This window comes from Rhinolophus sinicus, linkage group LG15 (assembly GCF_036562045.2).
Source record: "Rhinolophus sinicus isolate RSC01 linkage group LG15, ASM3656204v1, whole genome shotgun sequence".
NCBI lineage: Eukaryota > Metazoa > Chordata > Mammalia > Chiroptera > Rhinolophidae > Rhinolophus > Rhinolophus sinicus.
Genome location: NC_133764.1, coordinates 3,566,688 through 3,591,864, shown reverse-complemented (window position 1 = coordinate 3,591,864; position 25,177 = coordinate 3,566,688). Strand labels below are relative to the sequence as shown.

The 25,177-nt window shown below is 43.2% G+C and overlaps 1 protein-coding gene across 1 annotated transcript in view; it reads right to left on the bottom strand.

Moving 5' to 3' along the window:
* Positions 1–25,177, bottom strand: part of PIGL (phosphatidylinositol glycan anchor biosynthesis class L) — a 59,690-nt gene that overhangs the window by 8,368 nt on the left and 26,145 nt on the right. The window contains exons 3-4 of the mRNA XM_019757398.2: positions 6,425–6,515; positions 1,367–1,434 (exon numbers count right to left, since the gene is read on the bottom strand). Coding sequence (XP_019612957.2) covers positions 1,367–1,434; positions 6,425–6,515 — 159 coding nt within the window. The remainder of the gene's footprint in view (positions 1–1,366; positions 1,435–6,424; positions 6,516–25,177) is intronic.

The window sequence follows — 25,177 nt, the reverse complement described above, 5'->3', positions numbered from 1 at the left end:
CTCAGCGCGCATCTGGAATGAGGTGGAGCTATTCTTCTCGGTCTCCATGGGGCTGGTGTCTGTCCCAGTCTTGGAAGCCCAAGGTCTTACGGTAACCACAGGGCTGGTTGGAAATAACTGCTCCCGAGCTGCCTCATTTTCCCATGTATCTTCACAAAACATTACATCTCTGACTGTAACCAGGGGATATGTCTCTCCTGATTCTGAAGGGGCCTAATGCGACCTCAGGCCTTCTCTACAGGTGTGGCCTCTCCGTGGAACAGGATGTGAACAGTCTTTATAGGAGGGGAAAGCATTCTTGCCTGCCCTCATTCCACAGTTAAGGAAAAAGAGGAGCTGTGTGGAAAGACTGGGTAACAATTTCTAGCATCTTCCAGTAGGTGATGCACAATTTAGGGAGAGGGCTGGAAGGTCCCAACACTGGAAAGGTCTTCCCAGGTAACAGACAAGATAATGAATGGAGTCCTGGGATTCCTGGATTCCCAAGCTGCCTCTGCCGGTGCTCAGCCTGGCAGCTCTGGACAAACCACTTCACTGCCTTGGTCAAATGAGGAGGTTGCACTTAATGCTATAGGTGAGGTCATTTCCATCTTCACATATTTCACTGCTCCTGTCTGAGAATGTTGGGCATGTTTAGAAGAAGGTAATAAGGTAAGTCCTTCATTTCAAATTACCCCTCTCTCATTGCTGGGCCACGTGCGCCACCCCAGTGCTCATGGCACCCAGAAGCGCTTCTCTAGACGATGGGAAACATGGTCTATGTGTTTGCATGATCCTGAGTAAGCCCCTAATATCTTTGAGTTTCATTTTTTTTTGGGGGGGGGGGTAAAATACAGATAACATATCAGTAAAATAGGGTGACTGTGAAAAATAAATGAGATTTCATATTTTATATGTATATCCTCTTTCTCCAAAGAAAGGTTTGAGAAGTGTGAAAATCTACAACAGAAGATAACAAAGTAAATAAGAATAAGAGGAGGAAAAAGAAGGTGAAACTAGGAGGCACAGTGGTTCACAGAACTCAATCCTTAAAATCGCACACATGTGCTACAAGGGGTTGCCAATTTGGCCCTAAAGCTTTCTGTGGCCAAAGCAAAGAGAGAAGTAAAATCAGTTACCCCTTTGCTGTATCTGCAGGGTAAAAAAAAAATTCTCAGCTGCTTAGGAGACGAAACTATAATTAAGACTTGACAGAGATTTCTCCTGGGAAGGATGTGGTGAGATGTAGCGAACGACATGGCCAACACTGGCTTCTGACAGTAGCGAGTTTCATGGGGCTCAGATAATGAGTGGGAAAGCACCTGAGAACTGTCCACCTGAGCAAATGAACCAGCCTCTCCCACCGCCATCACCCAGAGAATCGTACCTCACGGCCGTGTACAGAGCAACATGATTGCTGTGGCCGCTTACGCCCCCCACATCGAAAGTCACCACCTGCAGAGAAATACAGGGTTTCACTCAGGCCTCCACTTCTAACTAGCTGTCTCCGTTCCCTTGGGAAGGGAAGAAGAGTACAGAACCATGAAACTTTTCAATTTCTGAGTATATCTGATATGACTGGCTCAGATCAATGGTGTGTAACTACTGGTTTGGCCCATGGCATGGAGACTTTGCCACTGTTTATTTTGTTCCTGACTAGTGGAGCACAGTGGAATTCAGCCATGATAGAAACATGGGTTCAGAATATCTTTGTTTCTTATCTGCCAAGCCAGTTATTAGCATATTTAGTTTTCCTGGCTGGCTCCTGTGTGAACTTTGTTCATGTAGATGTTGCCTGATTTATTGAGTCTCTTTTCCTCGTGCCATACCAAGGGCACAAAAGCTTTTAGGGACAATTTCTACCATGACCTGGGATTAAGATCACAGAAGAAATATATTTATTCACAGACTGCCTCTGTTTCCATTTTCACAGATATAGCATCTGTTTATTAACTACTAGGTTAGTCTAGGTTCCAATATTTCATTTCTACACAGATGAATTTTAAAAAGCCCAAGGAACAATTTAAATAATATCAGTATCAATAATAATAATGATGATAATAATAGGATAGCTTGAATAACAAAAGAAATATAATAAAGTAACCAAGGCCTCATAAAAAGGAATAGAAATGGTTGGTTAGGGTTGATGGGACTGGGATTGGAATATTAATGGGAAAAGATTCACTATTGGTCTTTCTATACTAAACCATAAAACATGTTGACTTCATGTTTAGAAAACTCTAAGCAGCTAACGTTTATTGAGCACAGGCTGTAGAGGGGTGGCTATAGATTGAAAGAAAATTTAAAGTCCTATTAACTAATCCTGATTCACACAAGCTGCAAAAACAAAAACATATTTATGACATGAGACTATTGGAAATGTGAAACATTATATTAATTTTTAGGTATGATAATGATATAGTTATGTTAATAAAAGACTCGATATCTTTTAGAATTGCATACTAAGGTATTTAAATACGAAATACGATGATGAGCATTTGCTTCAAAATAGTACAGGAGGTGGGGAGGTGAACAGGTGTTTAAATGAAAATAGTATTGACTATGTGTTAGTTACTGAAGCTGAGTGATCGGAACACAGTGAGGTTCGTTAAACTATTCTCTCTACTTTGTAATCTTGAAATTTTCTATAATGAACAGTTTAAAAAACGAGTTAAAGGCTTATAAAAAGCTAATTGTATAATGGTGGGTATATGACATTACACATTTGTCAAAATCCACAGAACATACGACACCAAAAGTGAACTCTAATGTAAACTGCAGATTTTGGGTGATGATGATGTGTCAATGAAGGTTCACTGATTGCAACAAATTGTGGAGGACAGAGGGTATGTATGTGCTTTCTGCTCAATTTTGCTGTGAACCTAAAACTACTTTTAAATATGCAGTCTTTTAAATAAAAGTTAACCATATAATTTAAGTCTCCCGTTCTGACCCCATTCCTCCATGCAACATGGTGGGCGGGGGGAGGCCTGCACCTACTGTTCTCTTTGACACTAGTTAACCCCAGTCGGTTGAGCAAGTCACAGAACTTTACCACTGGAAGTTATTTCAACTTTCAAGGTCTTGGTTTCCTCATCTGAGAGATAAGAAAAGCAATAGCTGCCCTATTTTCCTCACTGGGTTGAGGTGAAGATAAAATAAAGCCACGTGGAAGTGTTTAGAACAACACAGCGATAAAGGCTAGAGTGCCTCAGCTCTAAGTTCATTGCCATCAGATAGAGCTGGCCGGTTGGGGCCAGGTTATTATCCTAGGCATGCTGGAGGGCATGCCCTTGGTTAGGGGATTTGGGGCCACATGGAGTTTGGCTCAGTCATTTTTCAAATTCTCCAAGGTCTTTGTTTCTTCCTCATTCCATTTCTTTTTATAATCACCCTCTTTCTTTCTGTTGCAGGAGGGCTGAGCTCAGTTGTATCTAGTTCCCTGGACTTTTGCAGATTTCTGCATGACAACAATGGCACCTGTAGTTCTTTACAGACTCCATCCACTTTTTTCCCCTGTTAAGTTGCAGAAAACTTTGTTCAAATGAAATCTTACCCAGACCCCAATAAATAAGAGATAACAGTGGGGTTTCTCTGGTTTCTCTGAGACAGTGGTTCTCAACTGGGGGCAGTTTTTCCCCAGAGACATTTGGCAATGTCTGCAGCCATTTTTATTGTGATGAATGAGGGAAGTTGCTACTGGGCAGAGGTGGGTGGTTATCTAGCGGATAGAGTCCAGGGGTGCTGCTCAACATTCTACAATGCACAGGACAGCCCCTACAACAAAGAATTATCCATCCCCAAATGTCAATAGTGCCACTATTGAGACATCCTGCCCCAAGGGAGCAGGAACTAGGTGTGTTTGGCTCATTGCTGTATCTCCAGTTCACAATAGATAATGAATATCACATAGCAGGTGCTCAATAAATATTTGTGGAAATGAAAGAGTGAGATAGGGGTTGGGCCCAGGACCTAGCCTGCTTGACATTCAAAGATACTACCAAACTCCTAGACTATTTTCTGTAGAGGGCAGAGTATACTTTCCAAAGCTTTGTCCTATCAGCTATTCTACGTGGTTCTTGCAGTGCTCCTTCAGTGACAGGCACATCCAACAGAGCTGGGACAAGACAGAACTCAGTTTCCTTCCATACATTGTGCTGATGGCTGCAGAGCCAGCTTTGGCTTTGGACAATGAGAGATTACGCTATCATTCCAGCACAGCCCAGGTGAGAAGCTACCTTCCCATGACTTAGCTCTGTGCTCCTTCTGTCTATGCCTCCCTCTTGGTGCTTCATCTTCTCTAGTTGTGCAGTCGATACTTCCAGTCTGGACAGGGCACCTGGGGCCCTCCCAAGATTTATGCACTCAGCTTGGTACGGGGCACACTCCATAGAGTGACTTCTCACCTGCCTAGTATTAACCCCTCGTTCCTGGCATGCAGGGACTGTAGGTCTGTGTGAAAGTACGTTTCACTGCGTCATGGGAGGCTGAGTGGAAACCATATTTGGCTCAACTACAGCCACTTATGTCCACACCAGCCACGGTGTTAGCGTGGCCTTATATTTCTAATGTCACACGAAGTGCAGACCAGGGAAATGATTCCCAACTGCACTCTCATAACCTGAGAGTTTCCTTATTAACAGTAAGGTGTGTTATAGAGCTGTTTTAGAAGGATTTCCTTGTTTACAGAAATTAAATCGATTCAAGATTATCCTGTCAATAAAGGTCCCCTCGCTCATTTGAATGGATGTGAGCAGCTCAGAAAACAGGAAGGATCCCAGGCAGCCGGGTAGCAGTTAATAGTTGCAGCAGCTTGGGGATGAGCACGGTCTAGGCCTGTTCTTGGGGGTAGAAAGATGCCATGGTGTAGTTCTTGCCTTCATGTACCTTACAGCCTAGTTCGCAAGACATGGTCTGTAAGTTAAAGGATAAACAGCAACACGCGTCACAGGAGTCGGGCACACAGCGATACTGCAGGGATCCTCAGGAGGGCTGAAGAAGTCAGGGAAGGCTTCCTGGAGAAGGCAGGCTTGAGGCGAGCCTGGACCACAAATCACTTTTCTGGGACACAAACTTGGGAGACTCTTCTGAGAACAAGAGTGGCATAGAGAGATGTCTGTGCCCTGAGATCCTCCCTGGACGTTCAGAGTCGAGGCCAGCTGCAATGTGGTCTAAAAAACCTGGATCTTCAGCAAGGACCAATCCTGTTGACCAGTGTCCAGTACTTAAGTAAGGGCCAGACTGAAGAAGGCCAAGTTTAGAAAGATAGAAGTTTATCCTACAAGCAGGAGTTACTGGGGAGATCAGCTCTTCTTATGCACTGAAGTAGGGGAGGAGAGAGAGTATTCAGGGGCTAGTCCTGGGGTTCTCACGGGTACTGCAGCATACTTCACAGACCTCACTGTGTTTCTTCAGGCTGGCCCTGAAGACCAGCTCTGACTGTGGGGGCGGGGGCAGTCGGCAGGGTGGGGAGTTTGACTCCTAAGCCCATGGATGGCACCCTCCGGTTTTTCATGTTCAGATTTGCAGTGAGCCAGTTAGATGCCCTTTTGGCTTGTGTGGACTAAGTTTCTGTATTTCTGTCATGAGAAAACAAAGACGGTCTGACCAATAAATCAACGGATATATGTTCTTACGAAAGGTCTAATAAGTTAATTCACTCAGCAAATTCATCATTGATAAAAGCCTAACATGTTTCTCTGCCAGAAGGATTCTTCTTTTAATGAGGATTTATCAAAACTTCATTTTTTATGACTGAGGCTTTGAATGGTTGAATTTTAGGATTATTATTGCAGAAGGGGACAGTAAGCCTTCTTGGCAGCCTGAAAACTGACCACAGGTGAGGCTCACTCCTGCATATTCCCAGACGTGTCCACCTCTGCAGGTAAACGTGAATCTCCACTATTGCTCTGTGACTCAAGTGTTCTCCTTGTACTGGTTGTGAATATATCCTCGTGATTTTTGGAGTGAGAAATTGAGGCTTAAAATCCTAGTTTCATCACTTGCCAAACCTAGGCTAGCTGCTTGGCCTCTGGTACCTCAATTTCCTTGAAGTAAAATAAGAATTTTAACACATTTACCTCTAAAGTTAAAACAATACTGTAAACATGAAGATGGTTGGTAAAAAGGTGAAGTTCTGTACAAATGAGAGTCACAGCACAGGCTCCTGGGGGCCTGAGATTTTAGGTGGCAGGACAGAAGGGGGGGTGGGGGAGATAAAAGAGGACACAGTTGGAAAAACCTCTGCCTCTACCCTAGTGTGCTGACCATTTGGTTACTTAGTTTCATAAGAGGTATGTTGTCATCAGGAGGTTTAAGAGAGAGCACTGGAGGTTTTGGCCTCTTTTTAGAGTGGCCCTGGAGAAGGGCTAGAAGTGAGAGGGCAGCCGCAGGAGAGGTGTGACTGAGACCCCCCAGCTCTGCATCCTGGGAGGGTGTCTCCTACCAGGTTAATGCCATTCACTTCTATGTGCTGGAGGAGGACGCTGGCCACATGCTCTGTGTCCCACTGCACACCTGGGTCATCTGGGAAATCCCTGGGAGGAAGAAGCAGAATGTGAGCATCATTTCTAATCAGGCGCAAACTTTTTGCTAAGCTCTGTTAACTGTGTGTCAGTCTGTGACAGGAATTACATGGGGGTGCTACCCTTAAGCAACCAGATTTCCGTTGAAAGAGATAAGATTTAGAAACATGACGCAACTAGAAATCGATGGACAATTCCACAGAACGCACTTTTGGGGCTTTGTACTTGTTGCTGAGGGGAAGAAACAGACATCAATGAGACAAGGCTCTGTCTGCAAGTTGGAGAGGCAGATCTGTTAACAGCAAAACTGACACAAGGCGGAATGAGTTGTATCTTTATGAGTAATAGTAACAGTGCTTTAACTGAAAAAGTACAAAGGTATGTTACTTCATTTAACTTCATGAACATCTTTTGAGGAGCCTTGACAGGTGAAGTTAAGTAACTTGCTTGAAAAGTTATGTTGGATTGGAACCCAGGCTTTCTGACTGCAAAACCAAGATGTTTTAGCACTAGGAAGTTGTCAACATCCGCCCTCCAATGAGGCCACTCCACGTGGCTTATCTCAGGAGCAGAGGTCTCTGTAGATTGATCTGCACCTTATCTGTGTCTCCACTTGGCCACACCACAGACCTAGCTCCTTCTCTGTCCCCTTGTTTGTACATGGATCTATAGCATCACATGATGTGAGGCCAAGGCCTCAATTTGACCTCCCTTTTTTGAAGATATTATGAATAGATATCCATCTCTCTTTGGCTCAGGTTCTGTGGCGACACTCACAATGTGACTGAGAGGACACAGGCTCTCCTTGCCCCCACTCTGGCAGGCTGCTATAACCTCTCTATGGACAAAGGCCATTAACTGACCCTCTTAGGACTTTGGTCAAAGGAGTCACTGAAGGTTTCCCAGCAGGCAAATGACATGAGCCTCAGCACTAAATAATACAGTTATTTCCATTGCTTCATGTCTACCTCTACCAAGGGTTCCTTCTGTGGAGGGCAGCTTTATACTTTTCAAAGCACAGTCCTGTTAGCCATTCCATGTGGTTCTCATAATGCTCCTACAGTAAGCAGGACAGATAGCTCAGCTGGTAGCTGAATGGATAGAAAATAGAGACTAGGGCAAAGTCCAGCCTTATTCCCTGGGAATAGAGCTAAATATGGTATGTAGAACATGACCTGCGGAGCTCAGACTGCTGAAGGAAAAAGAAATACAGGAATCAGGGAAAATACCTTGGTGTGGAAACAGCTACATACATACCCCTGGTGGGGCGGTCCACATAAATCTATCAAGGCATCATTTTGGAAACTGAATATACCAGTAATACGTAGTCACCCAGATGGTGAAGCAGTCTAAGAGAATGGGTAGGGCAATAGTTGGCTAAGCCTACTAACTCCTGCTAATTCGTGGGAAGTCCTATTGCTGCCTTCCATTTATCTTCAGAGACCTGGGATCTGCTATTCCAGGGCACTTCATGTAGAGCAGGTCCACAGGAAGAGGTGTTACTCTACGCCATTCCTTCAGTAGCTCTACCCTTTCGCTGGCGATATGAAGGCCAATCACTTAGGGGCTTTGGGACTGGAAATGTCCCCTCTGTAATCTGATACATCTGATATGGCAGCATCATCAGGTTTTTGTGATCAAGTCCAAATTCCTCTTGGTCAGGTATTCAAGATTTTCCCCAATCTATCTCCTATTTTGACCCACTTCATTTGTTTTCATTTAAGACAGCAAATAAGGTAACATATGTGAGAAAGCATTTCAAAACTGTAAAGGGATATGTAAAAACGTAGTGGCCATTACTGATGCATTTGCCTAAGAAAAACCCCTTCTTTCTTGCTTGCTCTGAAACCCCCGCAGAGCTCTTTGCTGACTACCTGTATCAGTGGCCAGTGGTTTCAGAGTGAGGCGTGGTCACTCCAGGAGATGAATAAGACGATCCAGGGAGGGAAAGCCAGAAATCATTAGAATTTCTATTTATATGTTTTTCTATCTCTTTAAATTTCTATTCTGTAGCTATTTTATAAGGTATCACATACTAACAGAGTTTATTTAACATGTATGCAATTTAAATAAACCCACAGGTATGAAAAAGCATACTCAAATTTTGCTTCTTTCTGTCAGGGGATTATGATAAAAAATATTTGGAGATCATTGGTCTAATCTAATCACCCTACATTTTATTTTTTTCCTGGATATTATATTTAAAAACAACTTTATTGAGGTATAATTTACATAATATAAAATACACCGATTTAAAATGTACAATTTAGTGACTTTTAGTAAATGTTCCAAACATCTACATTTTATTTTACTAGTGTTTTGCATATATTCGGCTGAGCCAAAGGCTGCTATACCAACCAGCCTTAGTGGTGTTGAAATATACAAGTAAGAGCTTTGGAAGATAGCAACTTTATAAAACAAATCAGGTACAAAAAAAAAAAGTATGAATTGCAGAGGGCAGCAAGGCATCCCAATGGAATCACCTCCCCTCAAGGTACTAAGATATAAAATTTGACACTGGGAAACTTCCAACAGATAAATCTAAAAAAAGTGACTCCTTTCAGACCAACTGCGTGAGTTGTCCTTTGCTTAAAGTTCAACCCTAATCAACTCAAGGCTTGGGTCTAAGTAATAACTTTTGCAAAGTTCCTTTCTTCTCTGATGGAATAACAATTACACCTTAGATAATAAACATGCTAGCAGAATGTAAACAGGAGTGTTTAAGAGACAGTTGGTGAACGACCTTTGCCCCATTTTTCTTTGTCCTGTAGTCGTCTTCTTGGTGGCTGGAGTTTGTATGATGACTAGAATTGAAGTAGCCATCTTGGCTCATGAAGTAACCTTAGGATCGAAGGCCAGATACAACTAGCCATCACACTAGCCCCAGACAGCACACCTTTACTTGTCACAATTATTATGGGTTTTTTGTCATTTGCTGCATTATCAAATTCTGATTTATATATGCCATACATTTTTAAAGTCTTCATTTTTTTGATTATTTATCATTGAAATAAGGTTGTAATGAGCATCCTTATACATAACTCTTTGTATGCACCTCTCAATAGTTTCTTGGGATAAAAATGATAGAAATATAATTTCTGAGTTAAAGGTGAAGTGAACATGTGTAGCTCTCTCTCTTAAGAACCCTGTTATTGGGCAGCCGGATGGCTCAGTTGGTTAAAGCATGAGCTTTCAACAACAAGGTTGCCGGTTCAATTCCCGCATGGGATGGTGGGCTGCGCCCCCTGCAACTAAAGACTGAAAACAGCAACTGGACTTGGAGCTGAGCTGCACCCTCAACTAGATTGAAGGGCAGCGACTCGTAGCTGATGGGCCCTGGAGAAACACACTGTTCCGCAATATTCCCCAATAAAAATTATTTAAAAAAAAAAAAGAACTCTGTTATTAAGAAGAGATGGAAAGTGTGTTAACTCATAGGAAGTGCAACATTAAGGGGGTGTTTTTTAAAAAGGAGAGAGAGAATTGTGCATTTTATAAGCTGAAAGGAAAGACTACTACTAATACGTATAACTAATATCAAGAGGCCCATTCTTCTTAAAAATCTCAGGTGCTTCTATACCTTTTTATCCCTGTGAGTACCCTGAAAAGTCCAGTTCATTTACTTCCTTTTACAGTTGGAAAGACCTGGTTATGACTGACTTACATGGGGCGTTATGTAGGCACTAAGGGCGCCGGCTGACTGAGAATGTAACAGAACACATACACTGTTAAGACTTCAATTTCATCTTGTTAATCAACCCTTTTCCTTGGAAATCACAGGTACATAATTGAAAGCCAATAGGAAAGCAGAAGTCAAGCCTCAAAGAATAGCCAAGCTTCAGATTTAGCGAAGGCTGGGCATCTCCCTCCCTGTGTGATGCAAATATAAACCATGCGGACGGACTTGCTTCAACAACAGCTAGGTGTTCAAAAGTAGTTCCTTGGCTGCTTGTTACTTCCCCCAAATCCAGGTATGTACAGGCATACAGAAAATGGTAATTAAGTTACTGAGCTTAGAGTTCTAGAAACTCCCTTTAATTAGTAGCAAGTCCTTCATGGTTTTCATTGCAATTTTAATGAAAGAGCATGGCAATCTCTCAGGTGCTAACAGGCCTGGATAAGTTTGCTAATATATAAAGCTGAGCAACTCTTTCTGATTGAAACAGATGGATACAGTGGGCTGAAACCAAGTTTTTGGCCAGGTTTTGCCCAAACAAAACAGAAATGACAACTGTGAAGAACTGAGGCCCAGGAAAAGCAGGGGTTGCAGCAGGCAGTGGCTGTATGGTTCTTAGCTGACATGCCTCTCTTCTTTCAGAATTCCAGCCTGTTGAGCCCTCTCAGCTAGAAATAATAAAACTAAAACTCTAAAATATCTGGTAAGTTACACCTTGTACCTAGACTTTCTAATTTAGAGAGCTGAGGACTTTCCACTCCTCCACGCTACATCTCAGGTCAACCAGGTGGGGTTTCCTGATAAGAAGCCAGCAACAGAGAACTGGGAATAAAGGCAGAACTTCCGAGGTCTTTCACAAAGGAAGTCTGAGGACTCTTTACAACATGAAGAAGGTATACTAAAGATTGTTTAAAGAAAATAGGTATTTTACAAAGCAAGAAATGTAAGCTGCCAAAATACGAAAACCATATATTCTTCCGATTTTCAGAAAATGCAAAATTAAAGTAGGACGTCTGTGTGGTGAAGGACCCAGGGAAAGGTGCTGTTCTGTACTGTGGGTGCCACATCTCAGCCAGAGGGCTATTTGGCGCTAAGCAATTATTCATGCCCTTTGATCTTATCTTTCTAGACATTTACTCTAAGGAAATAGTTAGAGAAGCTGAAAAGTCAAATTCAGTTGAGGTAGAAATACCACTTTCACTGCAATTACAGGGGGAAAAGGTCCGCAGTTCTGTTGTGCTGCCACCAGGGAGCAATTTCTCTAACTTCCTGAATGTGGCTTATGAACGATGCTAAAGATAACGTTTTTGGGCAAGTTCAAAGCAAAAGCAAAGAAAGTGTACATACACCCATGGTAACGAATATATATTTTTAAAACATTTATTTATTTTAAGAGTGTTTTTCCAGGACCCATCAGCTCTAAGTCAAGTAGTTGTTTCAATCTAGTTGTGGAGGGCACAGCTCCCAGTGGCCCATGTGGGGATCTAACCAGCAACCCGGGTGTTAGGAGCATCGCGCTCTAACCGGCCGCCCCCATGGTAAGGAATATTAATGTAAAACAGGGAAAAAACCCATCAAGTTACTAAACTTTAAATTTGTTTCTGATTTCTTAGTCTAAAAGAATGAGACATATGAAAGGGGAATAGAAATGTATTTAGAAGAATTGAATTTTAAAAATAAAATAAGTTTGTGAGAGAACTTCTAAATAAAGGGCTCTGAATATGTTCAAGTGTCCAGGTATCCTAGTTTAGTTTCCCCAGAAAGCAGAGCTTAGGATGAAGATTTAACCATGTGATCTTCTGGGGGAACTGTGACCCCTGGAAGCAGGAGTGTGTGGCAGAGGGAGAACTCATACACGATGCTTTGTCAACTTGGCCCCACTTACGGGCATTGGTTGCATGATCCCATGGGACTGTCTGAAAGTTGTATGAAAGCATCTTAGAACTGTCCATCTGTCCAGGAGGAGAAAGAAGGAAGTATTTATCTCCATTAGCTGTTAATTCTCCAATACTTCAGGGTTGAGCATGTTTGGGCACCTGAGATTGCACAATGGCAGAGAAACCCTAGGACAGAAAGCAAGGGGTGTAGAGTGGGCCTGAAGTGAGCAGCTGTCAGATGGTACCAGCCTGACCGTTAGTAGCGACAGCCAGAAGGCGGGATCTGGAGTGAAGCGTGTCCACCACAACCGAGGCTGGCCTCTCAGAGAATGAATCATTGCACATTTATCTCATCTGGACTAGGTGCCCAAGCTGGGGCTAAGGTTGGGGGATACAAACATGAATACAAATCATGGTCCCTTCCCTCAGGAAGCTTCATGCCTACCTAGTTGGGTGAGGTTCGCCTTGCTGCAGGATGAGGAATTTGGAAGGGGCTGGAGACGGTCAAGGGCTGGAGAGAAGGAATGCCAGGCTGGGGTAGCAGCATGGCTTGCTCATGGCACTGCCATCAATCAGTGGTTGTTGAAGCACCTTATCTAGACAACTAGACAACGGGCACTTTGAAGACCTCTGAGGAGAATCAGATGTGTATTTTGGAAGCTATCTAGTACCACAGAGGAAGCCGACTCTTGCCAGTCTTTTGGTCCAATAACTACAATACTCACAGCCCCTTCCCTGGGGTGTATTTAGTAAACACAATATTAATACTGCTGAAAAGAGCCCCAAACTTAGCCCTGCCCTAGATCTTTGTGTTGAGTAAACAAGCCAGGCCTGCCAGCCTGTGAGTGTTCATAAAAATAACGTTTGTTTTCCTACTGACTGAATATCCTCAAATACTGACCTTTTCTACACATTCTAATGACTCACCCTGCCGACACTCTTTAGAACCATGTCAGGAGAGTCATGGAAACGCTCTGTAAAAATCTGTGGGTTGTCAATTCCTTTGCTCACAAGGCCCTGGCAAGGAAAGTCCCCTTCCCTCCTCTCCTCACTCTGGGAAAAACCGTAGGCCCAGGTCTTCCCTCCCCCAGCCCCTGCCCTGCAGGCAGAGGCTGGCTATACAGAGTCTGCCACTGGAACGGCACCAGGGTTGGGTAATAGCTTATCTCTCTGAAAACCGAGTCCCACTTTTGCACACTGCACTCTGAACTTTAATACAGACAGAGGCTGCTCGCACACCCTTATTTGGTCTTGTGGTTTGTACGGCCCAGCTGGAAGGTTCAGCCCGCCCCTCCCCCACCCACCTCCGGCACATTTCTAAACTCGATTACTTCCTTTGTCATCCAATGCGGGCAAAGGTCATTTGAGTTCAGTGAACACTGAGGCCAGCCCAGAGCATGGAAGATTACCTGGGTCCTGTGCAGTCCCAGGGAGCCTCAGACTGCGAATACTGCCACCCAACGGGTCACTGTGGGAGGTCTCACAGTTTGGAAGAGCATGGCTACTGAAGTGCAGTAGAAACCAAGAGATGGCAAAGGAATTAGATCTAAACTGAAGGAAGGTTGGAGATGTGACATTCTAAGCAGGGCCACGCAACTTCTTGGGGGTATCTTGGGATCACCAAAAAACAGAGAGGAAAAGAAACATAGGGAAAAAATGAGTAAAGGAGAAAGGAAAAGACAGAAAAAGTAAGAGGACTCAAAATAGAGGTACATGCATAAAAAGCAATCTGTTTTTATTAAGGCCCTGTTCTGATAAGGGCCCCAACCTCAACCAGTTTAGGAACTCAGAAAAAGACCAAGCGTCACAAGAGACCCTTGTCCACATAAGGCTTACAGCCCCCAACGCTAACCATAAAATAGACTTTTTTCTTTCTCATAGGACATAAATGGATTTACAAATCGTGGCTGTTAGGTATTATACTCACATCAGTCACACCACTGCCTGGGCTCACCTTTCTCAGAAAGGTGCATTTCATATTACCACAACAAATAAAGTCTGTAGACTTTGCAAAGTTCATGTGAGAAATCTCTTTCTAAAAAATGCCAGTTTGCTATCTTATGTGGCTACTGAAAACCAGAAAAGAACCTGTTCATTGAACTTACTTCAGAGTTCATGGAGTTCTTCTTGCCCCCATTAGCTTCAAAGGAAGTAGCTTAAGAGGCAGACATTTGTATCCAAACCTCTCCTCCCATTTTCCTCCACTCTTGACAAAGACAGTGGTGGTGGGAATGGGTTTGCAAGTAATTTTGGATACAAGAAGACAGAGGAGGAATCTCCTAAGCAGAAGGCTGTGTAATATCATTTTGAATAGAGAATAAAGGGTCAGTAGCATAACCTTTTGACTGGTCTTTAAATCTTCTGGTGCCTGAAATTTCTACCTCAGTTTTGTTTTTTAGAACAAAAATTCAGGTTACTTCAGAGAAGGGGTTCATCCCTGATTTGCGCAAGCCCTTGAAACACTGTCGTGTGCCAAGAAACAGACAAGACGGAAAGACAGAGGGTTGGGGACTTGAAACCCTCTGGGCCAGCCAGGGCCTGGTTCACAATAAGCACCCACTGGAATTCCGAAATGGGTCACTAGGGAGCTCTGGGAAAGCTTTAAGGTGGAAATGGTACTTTAATATTTAGGTTCCACCAAACTGTAAGCCACCATCCGAGATGATATAAGGAATGCAAGTGGGCAGAACGATCAGACAAGCATTCAAATAACAAAATGTAAAACAAAAAAGCACTACAAGAGAAGTCAAGGGGGTGGCCGGATGGTTCAGTTGATTAGAGCATGAGTGCTGCACAGCAGGGTTGCCAGTTCGATTCCCACATAGGCCAGTGAGCTGCGCCCTCCACAACTAGATTGAAGGACAACGACTTGGAGCTGACGGGCCCTGGAGAAACACACTGTTCTCCAATATTCCCCAATAAAAATAAAATAAAATAAAGTCAAGACAAATTGCTATGGGGGTTCAGAGAAGGAAAATATAACATTCTAGGGTATGGATCAAAAACCATCTCATGAAAGCAGAGGCATCTGAGTTAGATTAGGAGGAACATGGCTCCCAACAGGAGCCCAGAATTCCAGACAGAGGAGAACAGTTTGAGCTAAGGTGTGCAGGGAGGGAGGGACCCCTGTGATTTAGGAACAGAAGTTCAATTTAGCTGGCGCACAGGGTACCTCTCACCTTATAGGAGATTTGTTTACAGCAAAGAGTTATGGAGGGGTTTCAGTGGGAGTGGCCAGATCAGACATGCTTTAGGAAATTCAGCTGGAAACAGTCTGAGGAATAAATTGGGAGAGTGGAGGATGGCTAGTCAACTATAAGAGTCCCGTCAAAAGGAAATGGCCACGAGATTGGAAAAGAGCAAAGAGCCAACAACTATTACTAAAGAAGACTGCCAGATTTAGCTGCTAACTGGATGCTATGAAGAAGGAATGACATCAAAGATAATTACGGTTTTAAACAGGAGGGACTCCAGTTTTAGAAACATTCCTTTAAAGTCAAATGCTGTCATTTTTTTTTTTTTTTAGTTTTCACTTGGTATAACAATCCAAAGTGCTGGAATGGGCATTGAAATTGGTGGTATTCAGTTACAAAGAACTCCTCTGAATGGTGCTTACTTTTTTGGTTTGTTTTAAGATCATTAGAATTAAAACAACACATAAAAAAATTTATCATAAAGAAGTTGTAACCATGGAGAAACTATCTGGGGATTGTCTTAAGAGTGCAAGAACGCTAGCTTGGAAAACACTTACGTAGGGAGAAAGGACATCTGAAGGCAACAAGACAGTGTGGTAAAATGGAAGTTGAGGGAGAAGTCAGCGCAGAGAGCAGAGCAGTCAGCAGGACCAAACGCTGCTAAGAGCCTGAAGATGAGTCCTAAACAAAGGCCATTGGATTTCACCCATTGAGAAATCCTTAGTGGCCTCCGAAAGCGGTGCTAATGAGTGGGGTAGGCAGAAGCCAACCTGCAAGGACAGAGGTCAGCGGATGGTCAGAAAGCAGCACCAGCAAATGCTTTCAAGAAGTCTGAGAGTGATAAGAAAGAGAGAAAGATGTAATGGAAACCCAAAGGGACTGCAGTCTGGGGAAGGGTTTTTTACAATCTTGAGGATGTTTGAACTCTGAGACAAAGAAGTCCGTTGAGTTGGTAGAAAGTAAAGCTACGTGAGAAGGGCAAAGTAAGAGAGGCAGGACAAAAGGAGACGTGGGTAAAAGTCCGGGGAAGCTCGTAGAGAGCAAACAGCTATTGGTTTTAACTGGGTTAACTTCCCACTTCCTCAGGTTGCTGTGAGGATTACATGAGATAATATCTGAAAAACACTTAGGACAGAGCTTGCATGTGATGAGTGTCCAATAAATGTTAGCTATTTTGCTGATTCTTGATTGGAAGGTAATTCAATGCTGAGGAATGAAATGAGCAGTGGGGTATGAGACTTCACAAGGAAGGGGTCAGTCAACAGCAGACAGTCCTGTAGGATTAAATCACAAAATGTGATTTAAGGAGAACAGAGCCAGGCTATGACGGGCCTTGAAGACTCAGCAAAGGCCTCCATTGTGCCAAAAGGTAGGGCATACTCTGGGGCAGGCTAAATGAGAGAAAAATTCTGTACAGAAATCCAGATAAGAGATGATGAGGGCCTGAACTAGACGGTGGGAATGAAAAGATGGAGATAAATAGGAGACATGATGCAGAGCTAGATTCCACACGACTAGGGGGCCGAGCAGACACAGGGGAGGAAGGCCAAGTGGACCTGAGGCACCCACCACAGTGACTGCAAGGAGGATACTGGTGCCGGCAGCACAGATGAGAGAAATATGACTGCCTGGAAGAAGGCTGAAGAGAGAACCGTGAAGATCTATAAAGAAAGCGCTGGCAAGGATGGGGGCAGCAGAGGAGGCTGAGAAGCAGCGGCTGCTGATTGCCTGTCTGACTTGCTCTGGATAGCGCATGAGCACCAACCACCAGCAGCGTGCCCAAGACTAGGCTAGATGCTGGGAAGTGAGAATGATGAGGACAGGGCCCCACAGTGTATAAAAGAGGAGCTTCCATGGGCAATGTCCTCGTGGCCATCCACGTTCAGGCTGAGGCCGTGCAGGATGTATTCCCCTCTCTATGAAGAGTGCCAGCAGCTCTGAGGAGGGCAGTGCAGAGCCCATGGTGAGTTTAATGGTCGGCCAAGAGCAGGTGCACTACTAAGTGTTGCCTGAAGTAAGAGCCAGGAGTGACTCCGAAGCTGTGGCTGACCTGCAGGGGAGTTCTGAGGCCACCCTGACCCACCGGGAGGTGACCTCTGAGATAAGGCTTTAATCTGGATCAATGGATTCTGATGGAAGTGAAGTGGATTCCTATTCTAATTCAAGAGTATTAATAATAACCAATAACTTTGTAATAGTTCAATAAGAGCTTTTGTATATATAATTGGTGATTTAAAATTTTTAAAAAATCTTCTATAGATTAACATTTCTTCTAAGAGTGTTAAATCTTGAGTGAGAGATTTTTGCTATTCACAAATGTCTCTCGAGGTAGGCATTATTTACTATTCCTTGTTGCTGGGCCCATAAAGGGGCTGAGTCCTACGATCAGCTTGGACAACAAGCTCAGCTGCCTGCTAAGCAAACATCAGGATATCTTCCGAAGCTGCATTTTGCATAGACCCTTCCACCCACTTAATGAGCACTCAGGATTCCCTAAAATTGTTTATAATGAGTGGTAGTTTGAGGAAGAATACGGTTCTCCCCAGTGGTATTGCTGATTCAGTAATTAGAGAACGTAATAGAAGGGACTTTAGCAACCATCTAAATAGTTCCATTAGCCTTAGAAAAAGTCAGTCTAGGGTTCCTTTTTGAAACCAATTCTGACTTAATATGTTGGGGACGTAAAATCGGTCTGTTTTCAAGGTGTCTAGGTATGTGTAATAAGGTCACATAGAAATAGATATTTTCCATAATAGTATCTACTATTTGGTGAAATAAAACTCAGACCAATTATCATCTCTATTCAGCTTTCCCTTGTGCTATCTCTTTCCTAAAACTTGGGCTTTTCAAATATTGTAAAGAACAACAATATGGATTCTTTCTATCTCCTTCCTGCGCCCTCTGAGATCCTGGTGATTGAGGCCAAGAAGAAGTCTAAGTCAAGGCACCACCAGCCACTCCGTTGCCCAGAACAAGGAAGGCCTTTCAGGGAACTGAGGGCGGGCAGGTCTGAGGGGCATTTCCCAGGAAGACCCTAGCTGTTGGGAGTCACAAGGCTTCTGAAAGGCAAATTTTGCTTGAAAAGCGGCGGTGTCCAGATCAGGGCAGTCTACCACTAAGGCAAGTTACAGTCCTGGCCCATTGTTCAACCCCATCTTAGCAGTGTCCCCATGGATACCTGTCCCTCCCTCCTTTTACACTCTAGGCAACATCAGAATTTCTGAGGATGAGTATCTAAAAGTTTCTATTGCTCTAGTTTGCCTGTGACTTGCTCACTTCTTATCACACGGAAGATGTAACAATGGGCACCAACACCACTGTACACTTTTTCTTCTGCACCAGACCTAGACCTTAGTTCCCTCTTACCGAAAATTCTGTCACAGATCCCCTTTTTCTTTTACCTTCTCCTTTGGCCAGTCTTACAAAAACTCACCAATATCAGTATCCAAATCCTTCTGGAATATTTTTTAGATATAGACAAAGAACTAGGCATCAAATATTGCAGCAGGAAATATCTATGTGGCTAGGGATTTATAAGGAAAATAGTCAAGAAAGAATTCAAATCACTTCAAGATCATTCACAATTGGGTTGATTCTATTTGGTGTGGTTGCTTGAAAGTATAAACAGGGACACACTCGCAGTGCCGGCCATGAGAATGTGTTAGTTATTCTGAATGTTCTATCTGGCTTTGTAGATAGCAATATGCATGTTATCAGGGATGGACTGGCATTCATTTATTAACAACCTCTGGTACTCAGTCTCTGAAACATAAAAGCAGTTAGTGTTCTTTCAGAGTAATTAACAATACTTAGACTTTTTGTAGGCAATGTGGAAAGCTGCTAGAATTAGCATCTAAAACGTGTCAAAATTTAACTTATAAAAATGAGTTAAAAATGAACTATTGTTCTGCAGCAATGTTTTCCAACTGAAGTCCACAAATCCCCAAGAGTCTGTGGCTAAATTCACAAGGGTCCATGAGAAAAAGGTATTTTTACTTAGATAATCTAAAAAATGTTATGATTGTTTTATTGACAATAAAGCAGATATGTTCATGTGATTTTCATGTTTGTATTTACCCATGTGATAACAGGAGTCTTCTCAAAGTACCTGAGAATTTTTTCTTTTGAAAAGGACCCAATACTATGTAACCTAAACATGAACAGAAAATTCAATTAGGAAGAAATAAAAGATCCATATATTACTCAAGGTTAACAAACCCTCCTCCATAATATCATGGGTTAAAAACCAGGCCCTGTTCTCTAGGCAATAAAAGTGAGTCTGTATGTACCAACCCTCTCCTTCCCCAGTCTTACGAGACCCTTAACTCCTCTCATGTGTGGAGCTAACATGGATCCAGGCAGGCACCATGTGGGGTTACTCATCCCGGGTAGTGCCTAGAATTACCCATGCGAAAGCAGAATTTAGACTTAGCATCCAAAGGGCTCGTAGTGAATCTTAAGCATCTGTGAGCTATCAAGTTCCAGTCTCTCCCTCAACTCCTATGCTTTTCCAGGTCCATGTGCTGGGCTGTGCCTGGATGTGCCCATCTCTCTCTCTACTGGGTAGAGCCAGCCCACCTGGTCAGGACCTCACGAGGGTCTGGTGAGGCCACACATTAAAGCCTAGTGACTTGTCCCAGCTGGCTCCAAACAAGGTCAACTCAGAATCACCACAGAGCCACTTGCCGGACTCTGACCACCTCTGTTAGCTAGAAACCTTTGCTGTGGTGTCTTACTCACTAGGTTGGGCATCCTTGGAAATAGACGAGTCTAATTCAAACCTGCCTTCACCTCATCTTCAAGCTACTATAGTCTGATGTCTACTTGTTGGCCTGTGCTGTTGAGGTCCCTGCACCTCTAGTCCCGTGTTTCCCTGAAAATAAGACCTAGCAGGACAATCAGCTCTAATGCATATTTTGGAGCAAAAATTAATATAAGATCCAGTCTTATTTTACTGTAATATATGACCGGGTCTTATATAATACCGGGTCTTATATCAATTTTTGCTCCAAAAGAATCATTAGAGCTGATTGTCCGGCAAGGTCTTATTTTCGGGGAAACAGGGTAGACATGTCTGTTATGATAATCTGGAGGGGAGAGAGGTGCAATGGGTACTGAACTTAGGTGTGATAGCAATAAATTAATAAAACTTACAGAAAATCCTCTCTTGGGATGTATAGTAAAAGAAAAGAAATGTAAATGAAAGTTTAAAAGTTAGAGATATACATGAATTTGTTAAAGATGATGCTGAGCCTGAAACCATCCTAAGTGGGTCTCATGTGTCCGTCTCTTACGCAAAAGATCTTGTTATTACATGCATCCATCTAGAAGGCACAACTTTTGATGTCAACAAGCCTCGTCTTATTGAGAGGCCCTAAACACTGACAAAATAAGCATCTAAACCGTATTGAAATCTGGCTTGTGTAAATGAATTTAAAGTGAACTGTGGCAAGGTTTTCCAGCTGAGGTCTGCAAGGACTCTAGCCTTTTTCTTTTCTTGGCCTCAAGTCTTAACTGCATGTCCTGACCCATTACTTACACCATGTTCCAAGCTCCTCACATCTGCCTCACTCTTGATCTATTTCTAACCTGTCCCAACTTTCAAATTTGACACCTGACACTTTCTGACAATAACTCTCATTTTCAACTGACCAGGATTTGGGTTCTCTGTTTGTGACAGGCTGCTTTGGAACACTTTAGATGAGCACCTTTCCTGATTAAAGTCTAGGAGCCCTGGTGACCTGTGGCTTTGATCCCTGCCTGGTGAGTCCCAAGCTCATCAGCAGAGGCCATCACGTGGCTAATGAGAATAGGAGCCTCTTCATAGCGGAGGAAGCTGGAGACACTGCACTTGCCCACAAGCTCTGGTCATGGCTCTGACACACCTGTCCCAATAAGTTTCCAATGGCTCATTTTGGTGATAGAGCAAAAGGGACAATTCGGGGCTTTGAAAAGTATTTCTTTTCCCCTCTTAGGCAGAGCGACATTTTTGGTGTTCAGTCTGACAGGTATGGTGGAAAAATGAGTCTTTTAGTGGAGGTGATGTATACACTCAGTCACTAAATCCACACATCTGGGAGCCTATCTGGCCTCCTCTCTCCCTTATCTTTGACAGCCAATTGGTCAGCAAGTCCTAGAAACACTAACGCTGCAATAGTCCTTGAAGTCATCTTTCTCTGTCTTGTCTGCCACGGCTTTATTTCTGCCTCTGACCTTTGAAAAAATGGGGGTTAGGTGCGCCGACTCCCCACGCAGTCAAAAATCCGCGTATAACTTTTAACTGCCTCAAACCTAAGTCATCCTATCCCTCAGAATCAGTGGGGGATTGATTTCAGGACCCCGCGGATACCAAAATCCGTGGGTGCTCAAATCCCTTGCATAAAATGGTGTAGAACAATGCATCCAGTTGGCCTCCGCATCCATGGATTACCAACTGCAGATTGAAAATACCGTCTTACGTCTGTGGCTGGTCAAATCCGTGGATACAAAACCAGCGGATACCTGGGCCAACTGTATATGTATAGAAAAAAATCTGCATATGAATGAACCGTGAAGTTGAAACCCGTATGTTCAAGGGTCTGCTATAGTTCCCACCTGCTTATGCTAACTAGTCCCACCGCACCAAGTCTGGACCCCACCTCGAGGCCAAGCTGCTCTCTACAAGGTTGTTAGAGACAGCTTTTAGAAACACAAATCAGGGGCAACGGGATGGCTCAGTTGGTTGAGCGCGAGCTCTGAACAACAGGGTTGCCGGTTCAATTCCTGCATGGGATGGTGGGCTGCGGCCCCTGCAACTAAAGGACAATGTCTGGGAGCCGATGGGCCCTGGAGAAACACACTGTTCCCCAATATTCCCCAATAAAAATTTAAAAAAAAGCAAATAAAATCAAGTCATTGCCCAGTTTAATACATTTCAAAGCCCCTTATAGTTTAAAGAAATTGTTGAAATTCCTTAACCTTAACCTAACACACATCTTCCAGTCTGCATCTGCCTCGCTAGCTCAGGAGGACATCTTCCGTCATATTCCCTCAGGCGACTTGGACCCCAGCTATCTGGAAGCACACATTCTGTATGGAATGCATGTGGCTAATTCCTACTGTCCTTCAAGACTCAGATCACAGGTAGCCTGTCTGTGGCATTTTCCCCAACTCCTGCATCAGAGTCCACGGACGGCACTCTTTCGTGGGCTGGTCTTCGGAAGAGGCCTTCTGTGCTGCGCTCACGTCATTAGTTGGTTTGTTGGCCTTCTCTACTGCACTGTTCGCTCTTTGACGACAAGAATTTGACTTTTCATTTTGTATTCCTAGGACCTAGTATTTGAGATATATGCTCAAAAAAATGAGTGTTGAAGGAAGACTGAATAAACAAATTTCAGAATAAAGAAACAAACAAACTGATGCCCAGGTGCCTCTCATGAGCTCTCAAGGCCTGTTTCCTCCTGACTTCCACAGGAAGCTGGCTCAGTGGGGCACTGGCATTTTGTACACAGCAGCTTCACTCCCAAGTGTGGAATGTGCATCCACCCTGAGAACATAGGCCTAGGGAGAGTGTAGAAAACGTGAAACAAACTTGAGATAAAACCTGTGGCATTTAATGAACTAGGGTGACTAAAGAGGACCCACACAAAGTGGCTGGGGAAGTAAGGAGGTAGGAGGACAGTCAGGGCCGAGTACTGCTACAGATGCCAAAAGTAGTGTCCAGAGGTGGGGGGGGAGTGGTCAGCATTCATCAGAGCTGCTCAGAGAGCCAGTAAGATGGGGACTGAAAAGTATGCCACTGATTTCACAATGTGGAAGTTACTAGTGACCTTGAGGAAAAGGAATTTTAATGGCAGAAGGAAGAGGGAAGACAGTGAGCCAGATTTTACTGCATTGGGAGGGGAATGAATAAGAGATGAGCATGTGCAGATGGTGAGTAAAGATAATACAAGATTATAAAAGAAGAGAGAGAAGTTGGGTAGCGATGGGCTGGGGCCGTTAAGAGGAGGTTTTTTGGTTAGTTTGTTTGATTGATAAGAGAATCTTGAACAAACATATGGCAAGAACCCAAAACAGCAAAATAAAACCAATAGAAGTAAAGGGAAATTTGCACTGAAGCAAGCTATAGACATAAATTATGTGGCATAGGTCAGGATTATTGATATGTCAGTGACGAGGCTGTAAAGAACAGATGTCCAGGTGTCGTCCTGCAGTCCTGGCAGCTAGTCATAGCAAATAGATCACTGTTTCCTACCCTCTCTAATTTCTAAACTATCCTCTCTGAATTCTGGGAATCTATTTCATAGGTCATGCAATGGAGTAAGCAGCAATTTGACATTCACAAGCTGTGTCAGGCTAAGGATAAAAGACAGGAGACAAGCAGGCTCACAGTAGGAAGTGCTGACTTTCACAGATGAGACAAAAGGGGATGGCATTTGGTTACTAACACAGGATGCCAGCTAACATTTGAGTGATATTTTAATATGTTATGTCCATGTACTACTTGGGGCACACTTACATTAAAAAACTGTTTATCTAAAATTCAAATTTAACCGGGTTTTTATACTTTATCTGGCAAACTTGTTTAGGATACATACCGTTTTGCAGGGCAAGTATTCTGTTTATTGAATCACAAAATGTTAGTTGTGAAAACGGACCTTAGGGATAATCTAACTCAACACCTTTATTTTATTAAGAGAAGAAGAAGGATCAGAGCACAGATAGGCCTGCTGGCTGCCACCTTGTCAGACAGAAAGTGGAGCTGGGGCCAGATCATATAGTCCCTGGGAAATTCCCAATTCTGTTTCCGCGTCTAGCTCCAGGAGACATCATGAAATTCTCTAAGATGCCTTATCATCAAATTAATTTTAATCTACTCTATTTAAAAAAAGAAATTCAATATATGTTCTATGATGTCTTTAGGATCTATTAAAGAAAAAGGTACATTGTTAAATTGAGAAATCATGCATAACATATCCCAATTACAAAAAGGTTGAGAAATAATAGTTTACACTGGAGATGAGTCCTAGGGAGAGATTAGTCTACTTAACTTTTCGTGGGTAACTTCCATGGGTAATCTAGCCTGTTTGTAGGTAGGTGACTGATAATGAAAAACATGCCACATTAATTCATCTCAGGTTCTATCTAATAATTTGGAACTTATTGTGGGATCACAGAGAATCAGTCCAGGAAACCACCTACAAAACAAGAACAGGAGCAGGATGATGAAACTAGAGCAGGGATTAAATACATTGTAGTGGGAAGACGGAGAGTGACAGCGAGGCTGGCATCTGACTGTAATCTTTTTTAAAAACATATTTCTATTACTTTCTATTTATTTTTTATTGAGGTATAATTGACATATATGATTATAATCTTAAAAGTATATATTAGTGCTGAGGAAAACTCTGTTAAGACATGGATTCAAATATGTAACTTTGTAAAGATTGATGAATGAAATTCAAGATTACAAAGATAATCTAGGTTGAATACTTGAGAGATACAGTGACTCATTCTTTAAAACAAATCCTTGACTTTAACCAGATAGCTCAGTGGCTAGACAAGCAAACTAAGTGCTTTGGCAATGCCTGGAACAGCCCTCCCCCTCCACAGCCACCCTCACCTGATCTCAGCTTCCTAGATCCTATCTCCTGGCTCTGGCCCTCCAGACCTTTCTGACTCCTTGGAGAATTGGGAGCTTGGTTTCCTGCATATTTCTGGCTCTGTGAATGCCTCTGGCCCTGGCATCTGCCAGTGCCTGCCTTGACTTCTGCTCCTAAAGATGCCATTTCAGCCCCACCTGGAGGCTGAGGGATTCAACATGCCCACCTTGTCACCTAATGCTCCCTTGCGGTAGCTATGCTCTACAGACACTTCTTCAGGGTGGCTTAAAAGGAGTACTGAGAGACATTTCGATTTTTCCTTAGCTCAGCTAGGACCGATGCAAGC